Genomic DNA, 17,564 nt, shown 5'->3' with positions numbered 1-17,564 from the left:
CACGACACTTAGTCTTCGAATCAACTTCACAGCCAACTGCACATATTCCTACGTGCACGCTCACCTTCCCTGACGCCATTTTTTTACTGATTACTGCACAAAATCTTGACATTTAAGTGAGTAGTAGCCTAATATTTGACATCGAAGGCATTTCATTTACACCTCGGGAGGGAAAAAAAAAAGAAATATTTTCCCGTCAACTTCAGACAGTCTCAGCAGTCTGTACAAGTCTTCAATCAGTGATGACCTACAAAGTACGGCCTTAAAAGACTAATTCGAAAGCCGGGAGCAGCGCTCAAGGTCGTATCTTGATTGGCCATACAGCCTTGCCGTCTTCTGAGGATGTGTTCCGTATTATGACGAGATTTCGAGCGCACCTTGGCGAGTGAGCAATACCTGTTTCCGTCATCAGCAACGAAGTATTGCGCCATGCTTTGGCACTCGCAAACACAAGCTATAACCATTGAGGGATTTTCCCTTTACTCCTTATTCAAAAGTAAGCAAAAAAAAATGAAAAGGGGGGGGGGGGTAGCGCATTGCAAATATTATCTACCAATTTGACACATGATTAGTTTTTTGACAAATTACCAGATATATCACGAATGCGGATGTTTTTTTTGAACAAAGAAAAGCGGATTTCCTCAAATAAGGATGACTGCTTGCTATTTATTCTGCTATGGCGCCTCATTACTCTACACCGGATCAATTATTTGGTGCAGGCCTAATAGGGCGTTTCTCTGTTGTGCTTAAATCGCATCGGCAACGCAAAAAGAATTCCACTGTAATGCTATCACCATAGGGCTACAACCTATCCTATTACGCGATAATGTACCCTGATTCACAACCATACACATTACATAGATTGGAGAATTGAAGTTTGAATATGATTTTTTTAAAGGCTCTCGTTTATTCAGCGATTCCCTTCATTTTCTGTTGACTCTAACAGAGTAAAATCAGCGAACAGAATGGCACAAATTTCAGTAATATTAGAAATAAGAAAGCAATGAGATTGTGGCATTTTTCATAAAATGGTAATACCGCTCATAATAAGCAGGATTATGATTTCACTGTCTCACATGTTCCCATTCACATGCACTTCTTTCTTTCTTTATCTTATATACTTAAAGGGTATTAAAAATAATGAGTCATATGAGGTCTGCAACAAAATATTGACGAGTTGCGTTAGAGTGTCTTGACAATGACTTCTGTCAGTGTGCTGTGAGTGATAAGGTTTGAGGCAAACTTTGACCGTTATGTTTGCTCAATTTTACTTTATTGATTGCAATCAGCTTCAAAAATGGTAACATTGATCTCTGGAAGTGAGTTGATCATCCTTTGAAAAGCTATAAGGCACACTCGTTCTGGGAACATTGGGCGGACGTAACATACACGGCCGCCATCACTAATCTGTTGACGCTGATATGGCGACCAGGTTACAAAGCTCCGCTGGACTATAGAGCAGTTAGACCACACCCATCTTTCAATAATGCTTTCCTTCTCTGTAGTGGCTCCTGATAAAAACGACTTCTGTTTTTTTTTTTCCTGTCAAGCACTGCACGCAGTGTAATAAAAGCAGCTGGTTTCATTTCATTTCATTTCCAACAAAAATTCAGCTACAAACAAGACTTTTGAATTCACATTTTCACACAAAATCAATTAAAACAGTCAAGAAGAAAACACACGGCGAACTGAAATACAATAAATGATGTGACTTTCAAGACAAATACCTGCAATAAAAATTGGTCGGAAATGGAGGAGACTGCTAAAATGCAGCGCTTGTATAGTTTGCAGTCTCCTCATAAACAAAACCTAACCTGCAATTGCTGAACTAACAAGACTATAGGCAAAGATAGCTCCCTTGTGAAAAAAAAAAGAAGAAGGAAAGAGGATGAGCGTGGAAAGATTTTTTTTTTTGAGACTGAAGAAGGCAGGGAAAGGGGGCGAATGATTTACCGGCGTGCGTTCTTATTGCCACCAATCTATCGTAACCTGGCGTATAGCCTGGCGTCACGTAGACATCTCTAGACTATGCGAGTTAAAAGTCACATGAAAGGTACGATAGGAATACTTTTTATTTGCTTCACGTGTGATGGTAATGATGAAACTTGCAGAACTGCAGCAAACTTACCACGAAGATAAATCTCAGCCCTTTTATAATCACCTTATATACATTGGTGAGTCTCAAGATTGTCGTAATGCTTCTACACTAACCATACATTAGTCAGGGAAGGAAACCTCATACTGCGTGCATGGAGTTTTCAGATTTTGTTTGTCTCAGCTTCAGGTCAGTCACTGATACGGACTGTTTTTCCCATTTAAATCAAGTTCATTTTGCCAGAGGGAATTTTTCTATTAACTTTTTACATTATGTATTCACGCACTGGGGCGATAAAAGTTGTTCGCCATATGGCTTGCAGGCAAGACATCCTCATCTTCTATGTCATCAAAGAGGTCCTCCTTAGTGCCATTAATTCCGGCCTCCTAAAAACGAAGAACTCAATTACAACCAATGGAAGAACTCGAGAAGATGGTACAAACCAGGAGCGAATTAAAGGAAAAAATATCTGAATGCTGCCTCATATTTTCGTTTTCCCGAAATCGCGTGGAGAATCTCCTGCATCTTGATCAAACTAAAATCCACTGGAAGAAAAATAATGCCCAACTCCTTCCTTCTGTTGCGATGCATGATAAAGCTCTAGAGAGATATATCCCGAGATGTACTTTTTTGGACATCCAATCAAATTACTCAAGCTCACAACACGCCGGACAAGTTTTCTATAGCATCGACAAAATGAGATATTTTTTTTTTACCGGCCAACATCGAAACAAAATATCGCCATTTCCTCGGAAGAGATGACAGCGTAGGGCAAACAATAATACACCCACGGACATACATCTGATTCCCTTGAAAGCTACAGTACAATACGGAGAAGTGAACTGATTGATATTTGATACTACCCATGACGTTGAGCTTTAGAGAGATGCCTTAGAAGGAGAAAGAGTGGGGGGGGGGAGGAGGAATCCGAAAAAAAAGAGAATATACTTGCCTTCGTGTTCTACGATGGATATTAGGAGAAAAACAGCATCTAAAGCAATCAGCAGCAAATGTGAAATTCGAGGAAGCATCAGGGAAAATATTTGTTCATTCTTTTTCCTTATTCCGGTGCTGGTAACACAACACGCTCGTTCCTAGATCCAGTCCTCACAATAACTCGCCTCCGATTCCCGATAACCTGCTTTTGTGCACATGTTGGTTTTCAGTTTTCCTCCCGTCGTCTTTGTAGGACCTAAGTATCGAATTTAGTATTAACTCGAGGTTGGAGAGGAGAAAAAAAAACGCGAGCGAGGAACTCGAGGGAAAGAAAACGGATGCTATTAGGCAATTTAATCCTCGTTCCTTCCTTCGTATTCCCCTCATGACATTTATTTTGTAACGGAGAGAATACCAAGAAGGCGCCATGTGGCAAGGCTTTTCTCGTGTCTTACAGCCAACATTGAAGTGCACAGGAGTGAAGGAGAGTATGATATCTAAAATGCCATTTAATGTTCCATTTCGGCCTATGGATATACAGTCGTTGAGGGCATTAGCTCGATACGAAAGTCCTCAGCTGTATAAGATTGTAGCTAAACGTACAAGTTCAACGTAAGAAGTTTGATTACACTCACGTCAGTCTGATTGTCGTATTCGTGTAGTAGGAAGCCGTTTTCCGCCGCGGCAACGATTCTCTGAAAAAAAATGAATAAAGAGGGAAAAGAGAAAGAGAGAAAGAAAAACAAAGTAAGATTTAAACATAATAATCATCCAAAGCAGGGATCTACCGATCGAGATTGGCGGTTCCATCTGTTTGAATGAACATAGCGTAAATTGTTCGTGTATGAAATACTTTTAACCGACAGAAACACATTACAATTTCAATTCTAATATTGACTATGTTGACTATTCCTATCGTCAGTATATTCATTGTAATGAAACAACAACCAAGAAAAAGGCGAACACTTTGAAAATTTCTTTAAAGTCTTAACTTCGACAGAAATGCTACAATAGAAAAAAACTATAAAGACAGCTGTTTGGGATATTAACTCCTTTGTAAGCTAGGCCTCTGCGCACATTTCTTTATTCCCTTCTCATTCACGCACATGAATTGAATCTCATTTAGTATGACAGTCATCCGTTGCCTATATAGGCGGGACTGAGGAGAAAACTGGCTTGACGGCAATGTGCTCAGAAAAACAGCGATCCCCTCGCTGATCAGTGCGTGAGGGGCTTCTGCCTCGGTAGTCAGCAAGCGAGGAGGCAAAAACAACCGCTTTTCACCACTTACCGTACGTACATTGACATGATTATCTTGGCATTAGGCAACATTTTTAGCCCACGGCGGAGTAGGGGTAATCAATAAAAATGCACGCTGGGAGGTACAGAGTAGGATGGGGAAAGGGGAGCATAAGGGGGGGGGTTAAGTCTGTGAGAAGGCTGGGGACGATGTATATTCGGAGGGTTATGATGGGTCTCTGCTTAAAAACATATCAGCTTGTGCAGAACTGTCTAACATTCTCCCATCAAAATCAAGGAGATTTCGAAGAGCGATCGCTGAGATATACCTTTGTGTCACATGCATCGGATCTTGGTAGAAAAAAAGTACCGAATTAGGGAAGGTTTTGTATTCTCTTATTATGACGAAATAAGACCTCTACTTCTTCCTTCGTCATGGATACTCCCGTAGAATCAGGAAAACTTGACCGATGTGATGTGTGGGATATATTATAAGTAACTTCAGTATCGTATCAGTTTATTTTTGCTATGAGACAGTTTCATCTAATGTAAACTATTATCTTCGTTTGTAAATGTTTGTGTATTCTTGTGTCCTTGTAACTCGTATATTAACCCTGTATTCTGTTTCCTTGTATTAACCTGCCCATAGGCAGGTAGTAACCTAGGAATATAATGTATTCTATGCTTTATTTCTGCATAGACATTTATAGAAAAAAGTATGTGGTAAAAAAAGAAAGAAACATAATGCATGTGTTCCAACGATTTAGGATTCTTTTTTTCTCAGTTTAAAATTAGTGTCCGTCGAATGCGTCCACAAAACCAGAACTATTGACCCTGTCATTCAAAATTGATACTAAAGTATCAGATATATAACGAATCCATACACAAACCGTTGGCATTCAATTCCTCATCATCCTTGTGACAATTAATATAGAGATATACAATTCATTGTCCACTCTCTAACAAGATTAGGGTGGCACATGCCGTACAATAGACGAAACCAGGAACCTCACCTAACCATGAAATTTGGCTGCTACCCCAGCCTTCATTTCGATGCCACACAGCATAAACAAGGGTCAAAAGTACCTCAGCGATTTGGGCAACCTCTCAGCGAATTACACGATGATTCAACAAGCGATGACAGTAGATGACGTTTCAGCCGAACTGAATCTTGGATTGTTTATTTGCTGAATCATTTATTTTGCAAAACTATACTGATCAGTGAACCAACTCACATATATGACTGAGTAAAAAGATGCATAAAGCCAAGGAATTATCAGACACTCCTTGATAAAGCATAGCCAGGCATTCTCCCCGCGTATATACCAACACCCTATTAAATTTTGTGATTTTTGTGAAATGCATAGGGTGAATGTCACCCTCAATCGCGCGGAGAACAACTGTTCTCATGGTCAAAACTATACAGTCAAGTGGAAGTGCAGGAGGGATCCATAGAGATTTCATTTCATTTCATTTCATTTCATTGAAGATGTTAGGGAATGTTTATGAGAGGTGTTTTGGAACGTGCAGCTCATGCAGTGAATAGAGATGTAGTGCATGGTTGCCTCCTAAAAAGTAACGATTTTGAGTGACATTCAGCATGGTAATAGTGTTTACAATCAGCTTTGCAAAAGTAGACACACACACACACACACACACACACACACACACACACACACACACACACACACACACACATATATATATATATATATATATATATATATATATATATATATATATATATATATACAAACATACATGACATAGCCTCGTAAATCCTATCACAATGTCACGGAAGTAACCTTTTGGTGTGGTGTGTTTTTTATGATGGATAACAATGATTGTATTATTCTGTCGATCTATTCATGAAGGTGACAATGTTTGTCTGCTCTCCCCACACTGTCTACATCCTTCACAGTTGACAAAGAGATTAAAATAAAAAGTTTATGGCTTGTGAAACAACGAGCAGAAGGATATAAACGCTTGCAGAAGTCGACGTATTAGAATTCAAGATATTCCAGTCATACAAAAAAAAAAGGCAAGGAAAAGACAGTTTCAAACTCACTTAAAGCAGAGGTAAAATCTCAAGTAACTCTATAGTTTGCTTGTGTATTTACTATCTTATAAAGAGACAATGCAAATGTCTGAATGTCAAAGTCTGACTGCACAGGCATGTAATATCTTTTAATTCTGAAACACAAGGGCACAATGCACCTTTGTAATTGTATCAACGAACTGGTCAGGCCAGCGATGCGTCGTTGTCTTGGCAACCGGGGAAGTGACCTATCGGCACTAGATGGTAATTACCCGCCAATTTGATGGATCTGAAGAGGCGGTAAGGAGAGGTCATAGAACCCTGTTCCTGTGATATTCCACTCACTCTCATCCCTCTTATCAGATTTTATAATCGGATATTATTTTGGACATTGCATGCATTGTCGGTATGGACTAATCATTAATCAAATTACTGGAGCTCTCTGGTATTCAGTTTTGATTTAGTTCATTGGGCTCTCAGTGACTGTAGTATATAACCCGTGATTGCTTAAGCATAAAAGCAGCATAGATTAGGCTTATGTTTGTTTCTCACGTATAGTAAATAATGTAAACACTGCAGGGCCTACAACCAATGTTGAGTTTCGAAAACAAAATGCACACACACACACACACACACACACACGCGTGTGTCTAGGTATGCCTATCCTGAGTTTGTTAGCGGATGTATTCCTCTCATCTCTCTTGTTTCGTTCTTTACTCTATCCCACACCATCATCTCATTTTCCCCACCAAATAGTCTTTCCCTCTACTCTGTCGTTTTCCCTAAACACCATCTCCGTTCCAAAATCCCAGTCCATTTCTCTCAGCTTCTTAACCACATTCCTTTCCTATATCGTCTTTTCCTTTCCCTTTCCCTTTTCTTCCTCTCCTTCCTTCCACACCCTATTCCGATGTCTCGACCTTTTCTTCATCCCTTTTCTGATTAAAGCCTCCCTCCTTCCCTTTCCCTTCCGATCACTACAAGCTCTTCTCATGTCCTTTCTGCTCGACATGTCCTTTGTACAAACTTTCCCCTTTCCCGTCGACCCAATACTGGCCTACGTCCCGAAATTTCGGCTCTCGCTCGTTGCCCCTTCGATCTTCGACGCCATTTGGCGTTCATTTCGCCGCATCAATTCAACTGGTGAGTTCCTTTTATGACGCCACAATCTCTACGCGCCACACACATACACACACACACACATACATGTAAAGGATGACGGTAACCCGCTAGTATCCGATTCACAGGAGCGTTTGAGCGTTTAATGAATCCTGACCACTGTGAAAAATCCACGGCGGATTATCAACCAGCTACAAAACAACGCTCACATGGTCGAAACACTTAACAGAGGAAATCAGAAAAATAAAAAAAGCAAAATGAAAGGCGCATCCAGGAGATAATTTGTGCAGCCATTCGAAACATGTCAAAGGAATGAAAGGCGGTAATGATTAATCCATGCTTGCGAACAATAGTACATATATGCTCATATTATTATCAGCACCATTATAAAATTAATAATCTAATGTACAATGGTACATCGATGAATTTTACATAAATACATTTTATTGGTATATTGGTGTCGTTGTTTGTTTTCTTTCGAGTGTTCCACGTCCTACATGCAAAGCTTTTTATTGGAACACTCTTTTCCATCGTTATGACTATTTCTTCTTCTTTGTTACAATGGCAAAGTGTGCATTGTTTTTTTTTCATGCATACATTTTGAATTGTGTTCAATGATCTGTCCCTCCCAACTGGATGAAAGTCAAATTGACACATGTACCTTTTTGTATCATGTATTCTTTTCTTAATGGAAATAAATAAACAATTGAATTGACTTGAACAACATGCGCCAGTGAAGCTGGCTACAAGTGGTGCTTTGTTGTTTCATATCTCTGTGTATGCTGCATTATAACATCTAGGTTTAACAAGCCTGAAATTAGCTCTGCCTTTCTTTGAATGGCAGTTCATCATAAAACATGTTCCGTATAAAACATCATTTCGCAGCTATTAAATGACCAATACCGCTGGTATCGGGGCGTTGTTGTGAATATTTCACCCCAGATAAAACCGACACTTCTCTTAAAAGACCAAAATAATGTTATCTTTCTTCGTGTCCAATACTTCTCTGCCGCTCCTGACAAATGAATAAAACAAAATAACGCAAAGTAACTTTCAGGGAACGAACTTGCTCTGCCAGAACATTGACGGAGAGACCCGGGCTCTTCGGCTGCCACGAGCCCCAGATGGGCTGAGTGCAAATCAACGTGCCTGGTAATAAATCAAGTCAAGCTGGCCTCTTTCTAGCCGTCAGAAAATGTGGATATTCCGCCATAGCCATCTCCCCTGCTTTCTCACTTAGCCTGGGATGAAGGTTGATACACAACTAAGCGACTTCTCCGTGTGGAGATTTTTGAGAGGCAAAATTTCTGTGGCATATTCGACGATGTGTTTTGCTCTCTGTCGAACTCTGTGCAAAATTGGCTTGACAAAATCAAATTAATAGCTTTGCATTTCCTTTTGTTATTCTACTCCGATTTATCTCAGTGTCATTTTAGTCTTTGTTTATATCTCAAAGGTAGATACGATGAAAATGGCATACAGAATACAGCTAGATACTCTGCAGGAGCACTAATACGATGAATAAAATGTTCGCACAAAGGAGTAAAGAAAAATATGATAGGACCTGCAAAAAAAAAGTGAGTTTGTTTGATTTCAAAGAGCTCATAAATAATGTGATTAAGCGGAGCTTTCCCAAGACTCATAAGGACTCAACATTATTTTTGAATCTGCACACAAACTTACCAGAGTTCGAATGAGTGGCATAAAGCACTATTCTTCCTTTATTTGCATTTGGCAAGAACGGTAAGTGCTGTTGTAGTTTTTATTAAGTATATATGAAAATATGTGAATAGAGAGATAATACATATAGATACATTTATAGTTTTCGTCACAAAGGTTTTGATTGTGTTTTTTAATGTGATCACCGAGCTGATGAAAAGCTAAATGAGAATAGCGCCCTCTTCTACACACCTTTTTTTTAGTAATATTCTTTATTCGAGCTTCATTCAATGTGAAATCCATATTAACAATAAGATTAATACATCCACCAACAAAAAAGGAAAGCAGCTGTATTCTTCTTTCTGTGCTGCTAAATCATTTTTCAAACATACAGTACGATATATTTGATTCTTTTTACCAAATCATACCTTGTTTTTATAAGAGAGATGACATAAAAATCTGCATAATTCTCAGAAAAAGCTATTTTGATCAGCCTAATCAAGCCAATCCGAATGTGCCTTGCAGAGCAATGTCCCCCCCCCCACACACACACGCACACACACACACACACACACACACACACACAATCTGTAATGGAAACAGTTTTATTCGCGAGCCCACTATGCCATTAAATTTGACAATTCTGACTCGTCTCTTTTGGAAGAGAATCTATTCCATATAGGGCTTAAAAGAACAGGAAATCAACTGGCAAAATTATTTGTCACAAGACAATGTGGTGTTAGACTAGAATGCCTTGCTTTGTGTGTTTTTCTGTTTCTCTTTTCTTATTGTGTTGGCCTTCTTAATTTCTTTTGTATATGTGTGCTCAAGCTAATACAGAAATGGCAGCCATGTAATTGCTTTTGTAAGCACAAGACAGCAATGTCTATTCACGCACATGAAAACTCACACACATGCTTACAAACAGATACACACATTATATCACATTAAACTCGTACAGATTCTTTGTTGGCGAACTTGATCGATACACCAGTCATTCACACGTTATATAAAGGCTTTCCTTCACGTTTGATCGAGTAAGCATGGTCAGGGCCGGGTCACGTGGATTGGAGTCAAACAAACACAGGGGCCATGTTCACACTCAGCATCGGACTTGACGTAAGACAATCACACCACGAACAACAGTCTGCCCCGAGGCACACAGTTAAATCCAAAGATGATAGAGCGCCGGGCGCCATATCATATTTGGTTAAAACAGCAAGCTCAACGGTGTGTTTGCGAGCCAATAATGATATTCTCTCCATAACCACACAGTAGGTCTATATGATAAGGTTTCAGGAATTACATGGGGAAACGCACAAACACAAACATGCACGCACATTCACATAATTTATATTATATACACATCATTCATTCATTCATTTAATTTATTTCCAAAACTTGCACAACTAGTAAAAAAAAAAAAGAATGAACAATACAGGACAACATGTCAAATATCCCATGGCTGTACGGGGGGGAGGGGGGGCATGGGGCAGGTAAATGAGAAAATTACGCAATGATTACAGCAATTCGAGGTTCTACGCTTTACAAATGGAAAATTATTATTATTATTATTATTATTATTATTATTATTATTATTATTGTTGTTATTATTATTATTATTATTATTATCATTATTATTATTATTATTATAACTACAGTTATAATCGATACAATCGATGCAATTACTACTATACTATATACTATTACTATTTCGTGGTGGTACAACTTTTTTTATTAACATATTTTTTATGTTTTATATGTCCAATTTTCATACTCTTTTTTTAATTGATTTTCCACCCAAAGTGTGCACCAGATTGTTAAATTTCAATTCTAAGTAGGTACGACATGTACGAGTGCCCTGATCCCTCCTACACATACAGTCGTTCACAGAGGTGACTGCACGTCTATTGTATCCACAAATACCACCACATTATAATGCAGAAAATGTTTCAGTAATAGAGTAATATACCCTTTTCGTGCATATAACGCATGAAGTAGGACTTCATAACCAGTTACTTCAAGTAGACATATTCACAATAATCTTTTACAAGCATACGTCCGTCGTCAATATTAAATCATTCTTTGCACGTGGTTGCATATTATTGTGCACATGATTGTCGTACTAGTTATCCATAATTTTCACGTTTGCGTCAGTGAAGTATCTCCGCTTGAGGTTACTGCAGAGTTATATAAACACAGTAACGTGTTATCACTTCGACGAATATATAGGTCATTTTAAGCTTTGATGCTCATGCGCACGTTTTGCGTAATTTCAGGTGGTGTTCAAATATCAGATGACTATAATTTTGTCTCTTTATGTTGCAATTAGTGACCATGTACTATTGCAGGTGTGTGGAATCGTTTTATGTAGAGACGTGTCTGTTTTCCCTCTTAACTGAATAGGCCCTATACACGGAGGGCAAAACGAGCAGAAAAAAGGTTTCATTGTATATAGACCCTTAAGAAAAAGGACAAAATCTAATTTGATTTATCTGATAATCAAAAATTAATCAAAAATTTGGCATTGTCAGAGTTACTCATGAAGATTTATCATCAGGGTCTAAAGTGCACAAGACGTATGCGTCACACTGTATTCTTTTAAAGCAGTGATTGTCAATAAAACCCAATTAGTGTTCACACTAATTTTCATTTGATTCCCGAAACTACATAAAGAATGTCAGTGCCCCATATTCAGTCATCGGCTTTAAGTCCTAGAAATTATTGTGCATTGGGGTCGACGTACTATCTATTTTGATAGCACTGGTTGATGTTAGGATATGAAAACGTAAATCTACATGTACCTAAACTTGCTTGATATTCTCTTTTGTTATTTTTGTTATGATTTATTTTCATTCACATCATTTGCAGATCTCATCATTATCATAAGACATATGGATTATTCATCATCATTTTTTAAAAGAATATCTACGTATACATGCATTTTCTTGTAAGCCCTAGCTGTGTGTGTCCAGTTCGTGCCCTTGCGCGTGTGTATCATGCAAAAACATATATATTATAATATCATACAAAAGCACACAACTCACTCACCAGAATACAAGATTATGCCCAGTTACAGTGTGTGTTGATATGAAGGACAAAACTGCACCTTGATCAGTAACAGCATACCATTACCCTATAACAACCTCAACCTCTTTCAAAATAATAAAACGCTTGTCTTTTCCACAGGATCATAGAGGCTATGCTGCTTCTTAAGGCGAGTTCAAGTGTTGTGTCAAGCACCCCTCAACATTACCCAGACAAAGCCATAATGGGTGAGTCTCTCTTTCATACACCCACTTACAACCAGGGGAATGGATGGTATTCAAACTTGAGGTCAAGGGGGTAACGTTGTTTACAGTGATATGTTGAGGCTACCATCCAAATTGAGCCCTGCTTACGTTCACTAGATTTTCTCTCCTTACACATAGGCCTACGCTGACATAGCAAACAACTTGCTTTTGTGTATTAACCACAGTGAAAAAACGGAAAGTATAGAAAAAATAGACACGTTTCATGCTGTATCTCCATCACCCATATCTGTCTATACACGCTGTACGTTAGTGTTCTTCAAAAAGTGCAGATTTTATATCACCTTATCATGATTTATTATCAGGGCAGAAAGACAGATACAAACAAACGAATTATACAGAAACTGCATAGCCATAATGCAAGAGAGAAAAATTCAGATAAAAAGGGAAAATCGCGACCTATGTTATTGGAAAAAAAAAGATTCATTTCTCGACTCGCAACTTTGGCATCAGGTGACGTGATCAAATTTATCCATGCGAAAATACTTCGGGTGATTCGTCAATTCTGTCTTGCGAATGGAAAAATAACATCTGGCCATGATGGATTTTTTTCCTTCTCCACTGTATGATTTATTTTCAGACATGTTTACCTTTCAAAAGAAAAAAAAAAGATAATGAAATAGGCATTTGAAATATGATAAATGGGATATGTAGGATATTATATATATATATATATATATATATATATATATATATATATATATATATCATATTATATAATTACATTTGCCAAATGCCAGTATTTTGTATACAGAATGATTATGATCAGAGAAGCTAATAAATGCCTGAACTACCGAGACCATCCTCAATTTGCTATTATATAGGGCACTGGGGAAAAAGCACTCGTCGAGAATGTCTGATCTATTCCGAGCTTTTACATTATCCAGTCAAGACCTGTATTGCGTGTAGTGTCGCCATGTTTTCTTTTACTTGTGATAATCATACAGCAGACAAATTCAACATTCCAGCACAGTTTCGAAATCAGTACAGGCAATACAGACACGCTAAGCATACAGCTGAGCAGAAAGGCGTTCTGCTTCATTTACAGTTTATAGATAATCTGAATCAAACATATGTTTCTAGAATAGATATAAACATAATGTTTCCAGAGAAAGAGAGACAGAGTATAAATACGCACCAAAATGATACCCACGCATATACAGCTTCTGGATGCCGGGTTGACTGATCGCGAATTTTTCACCTCAAAATGTGGCGCCAAAATAATATTTGTTGAGGCAACTCAGTGTCAATGATTATGATGGTGATGATCAAAAACAAAAGTGAGGTTTAATACAAATGATAGCAATTGATATGAAGGGAAGAAAAATAATAACAACAAAAATAACGATTATGATAAAAGTACTATTAAACAATTGTTTTCAGCTGAGTGGCTAACTCTATAATCATCTTAAGTCAAGAGGTCCTTGGCCGTAGTAGCACTTTTGGGCTACTCACTTTTGTCTCAAGTAATATTAAGAGTATTGCTGCAACAACAAAAGTTTAATGATGGTGAGAACAATTATGACGATAGCAAAAGTGTTCAAAATTTAAATGGTGATGAAAATGATTAAACTAATATCATTGATAATAATTGTTGTAATGATAATGATGATAATGGTAATAATAATGAAAATGATCACAATGATAAAACTTCTTGTTATTGTTATTATTATTATCATCTTCATCATTGTAATTATGATGATAATTATCATTTTGTTATCAACATTATTATTGTCATTATTATAGGTTTTCCCATTCATTTTCAAACTTTTTTCATTCAATTTTACAAATTTTTACTTCAATTTCGTCGCAGGATGTCGGGAATAGACCAATCTTACTTTCAAATTCGTCTTTCGTCGTTCATTTTCAAATAAAGTCCATTCAATTTAGTCATTTGACATACATTTTCGTCATTTACAGTTCAAATTCGTCAGTCTCACTCGCAGCACTCAAAACAGCAGGATTGATTTCGTCTTTTGTCAATTATTTTCGTTAAATTTTCATTCATGTTCGTCTCATATCTCTATACGGTGTGATTTTCTAGTCATTCATGTATTTTGTTTTCTGTAACCGTTCACATTTTACATTCAGGAGTTAACATACACACAAGCGTCTCCCCCCCCCCCCCCCACACACACACACAACCACAGATACAGACACACACACAAGCAATCCGAGTACACACTGAAACAAACATACATGTACCATGTGTACGTATACCGTATACGCAAACGAAACACTGACAAACAATTTCTAGGCAAACATGATTAAAGACAAAATTTAAGTGTAGAATTGTAGCCTGTTTAATGCCAAAGAATGGATAACATAATTATGTTTGCTGCTTTCCAGGGTACAAAATTTAAAGTTTGCTTCATGCATTATGATGCGAAAACCTGAACATTACGAGTTAAAGTTTAAAATGTGACACTGGCATACTGTCCTGGGTTCTGACTTTTGACTGTCGTTTATCCTTCAATCAATTTTGGTTGACATTCATGTTTTTCGTGTGTATTGTCTAAGCAAATGGTTAGGGAATAATTTGTAACGATACAATTTACGAGAGAAAGTAAAAATATGTCGGCTTAATGTTGGTTCACCATCAAAATAAAAAATCGACAACATCTGACTAATTTGCATGAAAAAATCATAAAATTGTGTGAACAAAGACGAATTTGATCTTCACATTCTGCGATCCAGTAGCGGGAGGGATAAATTTGAATGACAACTGACGATTCTCAATGCTATGTCTTCGAAAATGTTTGACGAAAAACGAATTACAGTGACAATTGACGATATTGAAGTTAGGATTTGCGTTCCACGGGCTTCTCGGGACGAAATTGAATAATAAATCTTTGAAATTGAATGACAAAAGTGCGAAAATGGATGGGAAAACCTATATTATTATTATTATTATTACTACTACTACAACTGATACTACTACTACTGATACTACTACTACTAGTAGTAGTAGTAGTAGTGTTGTTGTTGTTGTTGTAGTAGTGCTGGGCACAGTATAAGTATAATAGTAGTATTGTTGTTATTATTATCACGACATTATAGGTTAGATTTTTTTAAAAAGGGATTCCCTCCTTTATTCAAATTCATGAAATTCTTCCGTCGAGATGTTTCCATTGCAACTGATTGACAAATTGCCCTACATCGACGTAAATAAGCATTGAATTGATCAGTGTTTTAGTAGTAGCCATGATAAAAAATCATGGGCGTACATACTCGAGCAGGATTCGAACCTACGACCTCCTGATCTCGATAAGTCAATCAGTTGCAAAGGATTCCCACCTATTCGTCACCATCTATCGATGCATGATGTTCACAGCGCCTTGAATTACACCAAATGATATTCATTCCTCCCAGATGTACCATAAGCCCTGCTTTATTTCCTTGTTCAATGCAGCGTCAGTTGTTTCAGTGAGGAAAATTTTGGAGGATATTAATTCTACAGTTGAACGTGCTGAAGTTTCAAGTTTATTCAGAAATTAAAACTCACATCGCTTTACCAAAAGTCCTTCAATGTGGGAGTGTGGTTGCAAGATAACAAACTGCACGGACCATCGAACAGTTTCCAAGGAAAGAAAGAGCTGTTTAATAGCGACACAACTTTAAAGAATAAGAGATTGATCACAAGGATGAAACAATCACGTATGTATAACATCAAGATTTATGGTACTACTCTTTTCGACACCCCATCTGTCACAGCCGATCGATCACAAGAAGCTTGCAGGGTCTACAGCAGAACCAACATCCTTATTCCCATGCCTGTAATCGTTCGATTATCGATCACAGTAGCTAGATAAACCCGTAAATAAGTAAAATCTGAGAAGAACGGTCACTAATTTGTACGATAGCCTTTACCGAGTTAAGCGACCAGACTCATTATGCACCAATATCATGCGAAGGCTATCAAGCACGTTTTGTCTGAACCTGACTGTGTATGCATAATACAGACAGCACAGTTCTATGGTCTATCATTTTATCATAGACATTTTATACGTGGCACACGTCTACACACTCGTACACTCAGTATAATAATACAATAACAATGTTTTCTTCATCCAGGATAACGTCTTCAGTGTTGTCACCGCTCTACCAGAGGGCCTTGCCGTTATTATTACCCTAGCGTTGCCAGGTACCCATTTATACACCTGGGTCGAGAGGGACATGGTGGGTCTTGTCCAAGGACGTAAGCACTGGGCGGGAATCGAACTCGGGTCTGCCGATTTGGAGTCGGAAGTCCTATCCACCATGTCACAGCGCCTCTAGTATCGTGTACAATGATCAAGGATAACTCTTTCCACAAATTTTAAGGCAGTACTTTATTAGGCAAGCTTCTGGTGTCTTTTAGACCTTTTGTTAGGCTAATGTCTTTTGTAAGTATAGACTAGCTATTGTGAAATTTAGACAGTCGTAGTAAAAACTGATTTGATTGGCGTGGCCGCTGGTAGGGTCGCAGACTACAAGGGGGTGGGGAAGGTGTGTACATGTGGTCTCTATGGACCTGGGCCCTGTTTCATAAAGCTGTTCGTAAAGTTACGAACAACTGACGAGCGACTGGTGATCAGTTCTGATGTGCTAACTTATCAGAATTTCCATAATTCAGCACGCAAGAACTGATCACCAGTCGCTCGTAAGTCGTTCGTAACTTTACGAACAGCTTTATGAAACACCCCCTGCTCCGTTCCATCGAGGTGACCACTATGACAGATTTTACCTCATCGTAGCAATGTTAGCAAATTATAATAGTAAGTCAGCGGAATCAACTGTCGTAAACCGTCGAACAGACAATTCGCGTTCAAGAAGAAGAACGACGTCAGAATGATACAAGATATCGTCAAAACGAGGGTAGTATTTCCTTACCTCCACGGCTCTGGCTTTGTCTTGCAACATAGCTTGCATGTTGTTGGCCATTTGGAGAACGAGCTCGAGTCCATCCAAAGGCTGAATTTCAAAGTCGCCTCTTTGTGCATATTCCTGTGTGTCGAACAGAAAAGAAACATTACGACAGAGACGTGGTGACGTGGAGTATCTTTGAGTGAAGTTTTCAGGCATACAACAGTTGTCATTTACAACAAAGTACAACAGTGTTATATCATTTGTCATTTAAGATTTAATCATTTCTGCACTTGGAATTGTAATGCAATGTCTATAGTTG

The 17,564-nt window shown here is 38.1% G+C and overlaps 1 protein-coding gene across 2 annotated transcripts in view; it reads right to left on the bottom strand.

The window, feature by feature from the left end:
- Window positions 1–17,360, bottom strand: part of LOC139724000 (voltage-dependent calcium channel subunit alpha-2/delta-3-like) — a 70,729-nt gene extending 53,369 nt beyond the window's left edge. For both annotated transcript variants that reach the window (XM_071635198.1, XM_071635199.1), the window contains exons 1-2: window positions 17,270–17,360; window positions 3,667–3,726 (exon numbers count right to left, since the gene is read on the bottom strand). In XM_071635198.1, the coding sequence (XP_071491299.1) occupies window positions 3,667–3,726; window positions 17,270–17,320 (111 nt within the window). In that variant the 5' untranslated portion in view covers window positions 17,321–17,360. The remainder of the gene's footprint in view (window positions 1–3,666; window positions 3,727–17,269) is intronic.
- Window positions 17,361–17,564: the final 204 nt, after the last annotated feature.

The sequence above is a fragment of the Diadema antillarum genome, unplaced genomic scaffold, assembly GCF_040938485.1.
Source record: "Diadema antillarum isolate AM-2024a unplaced genomic scaffold, OU_Dant_1.0 scf00000205, whole genome shotgun sequence".
NCBI lineage: Eukaryota > Metazoa > Echinodermata > Echinoidea > Diadematoida > Diadematidae > Diadema > Diadema antillarum.
The sequence above is the reverse complement of the archived record's forward strand: the minus strand, read 5'-3'. Positions and strand labels throughout refer to the sequence as shown.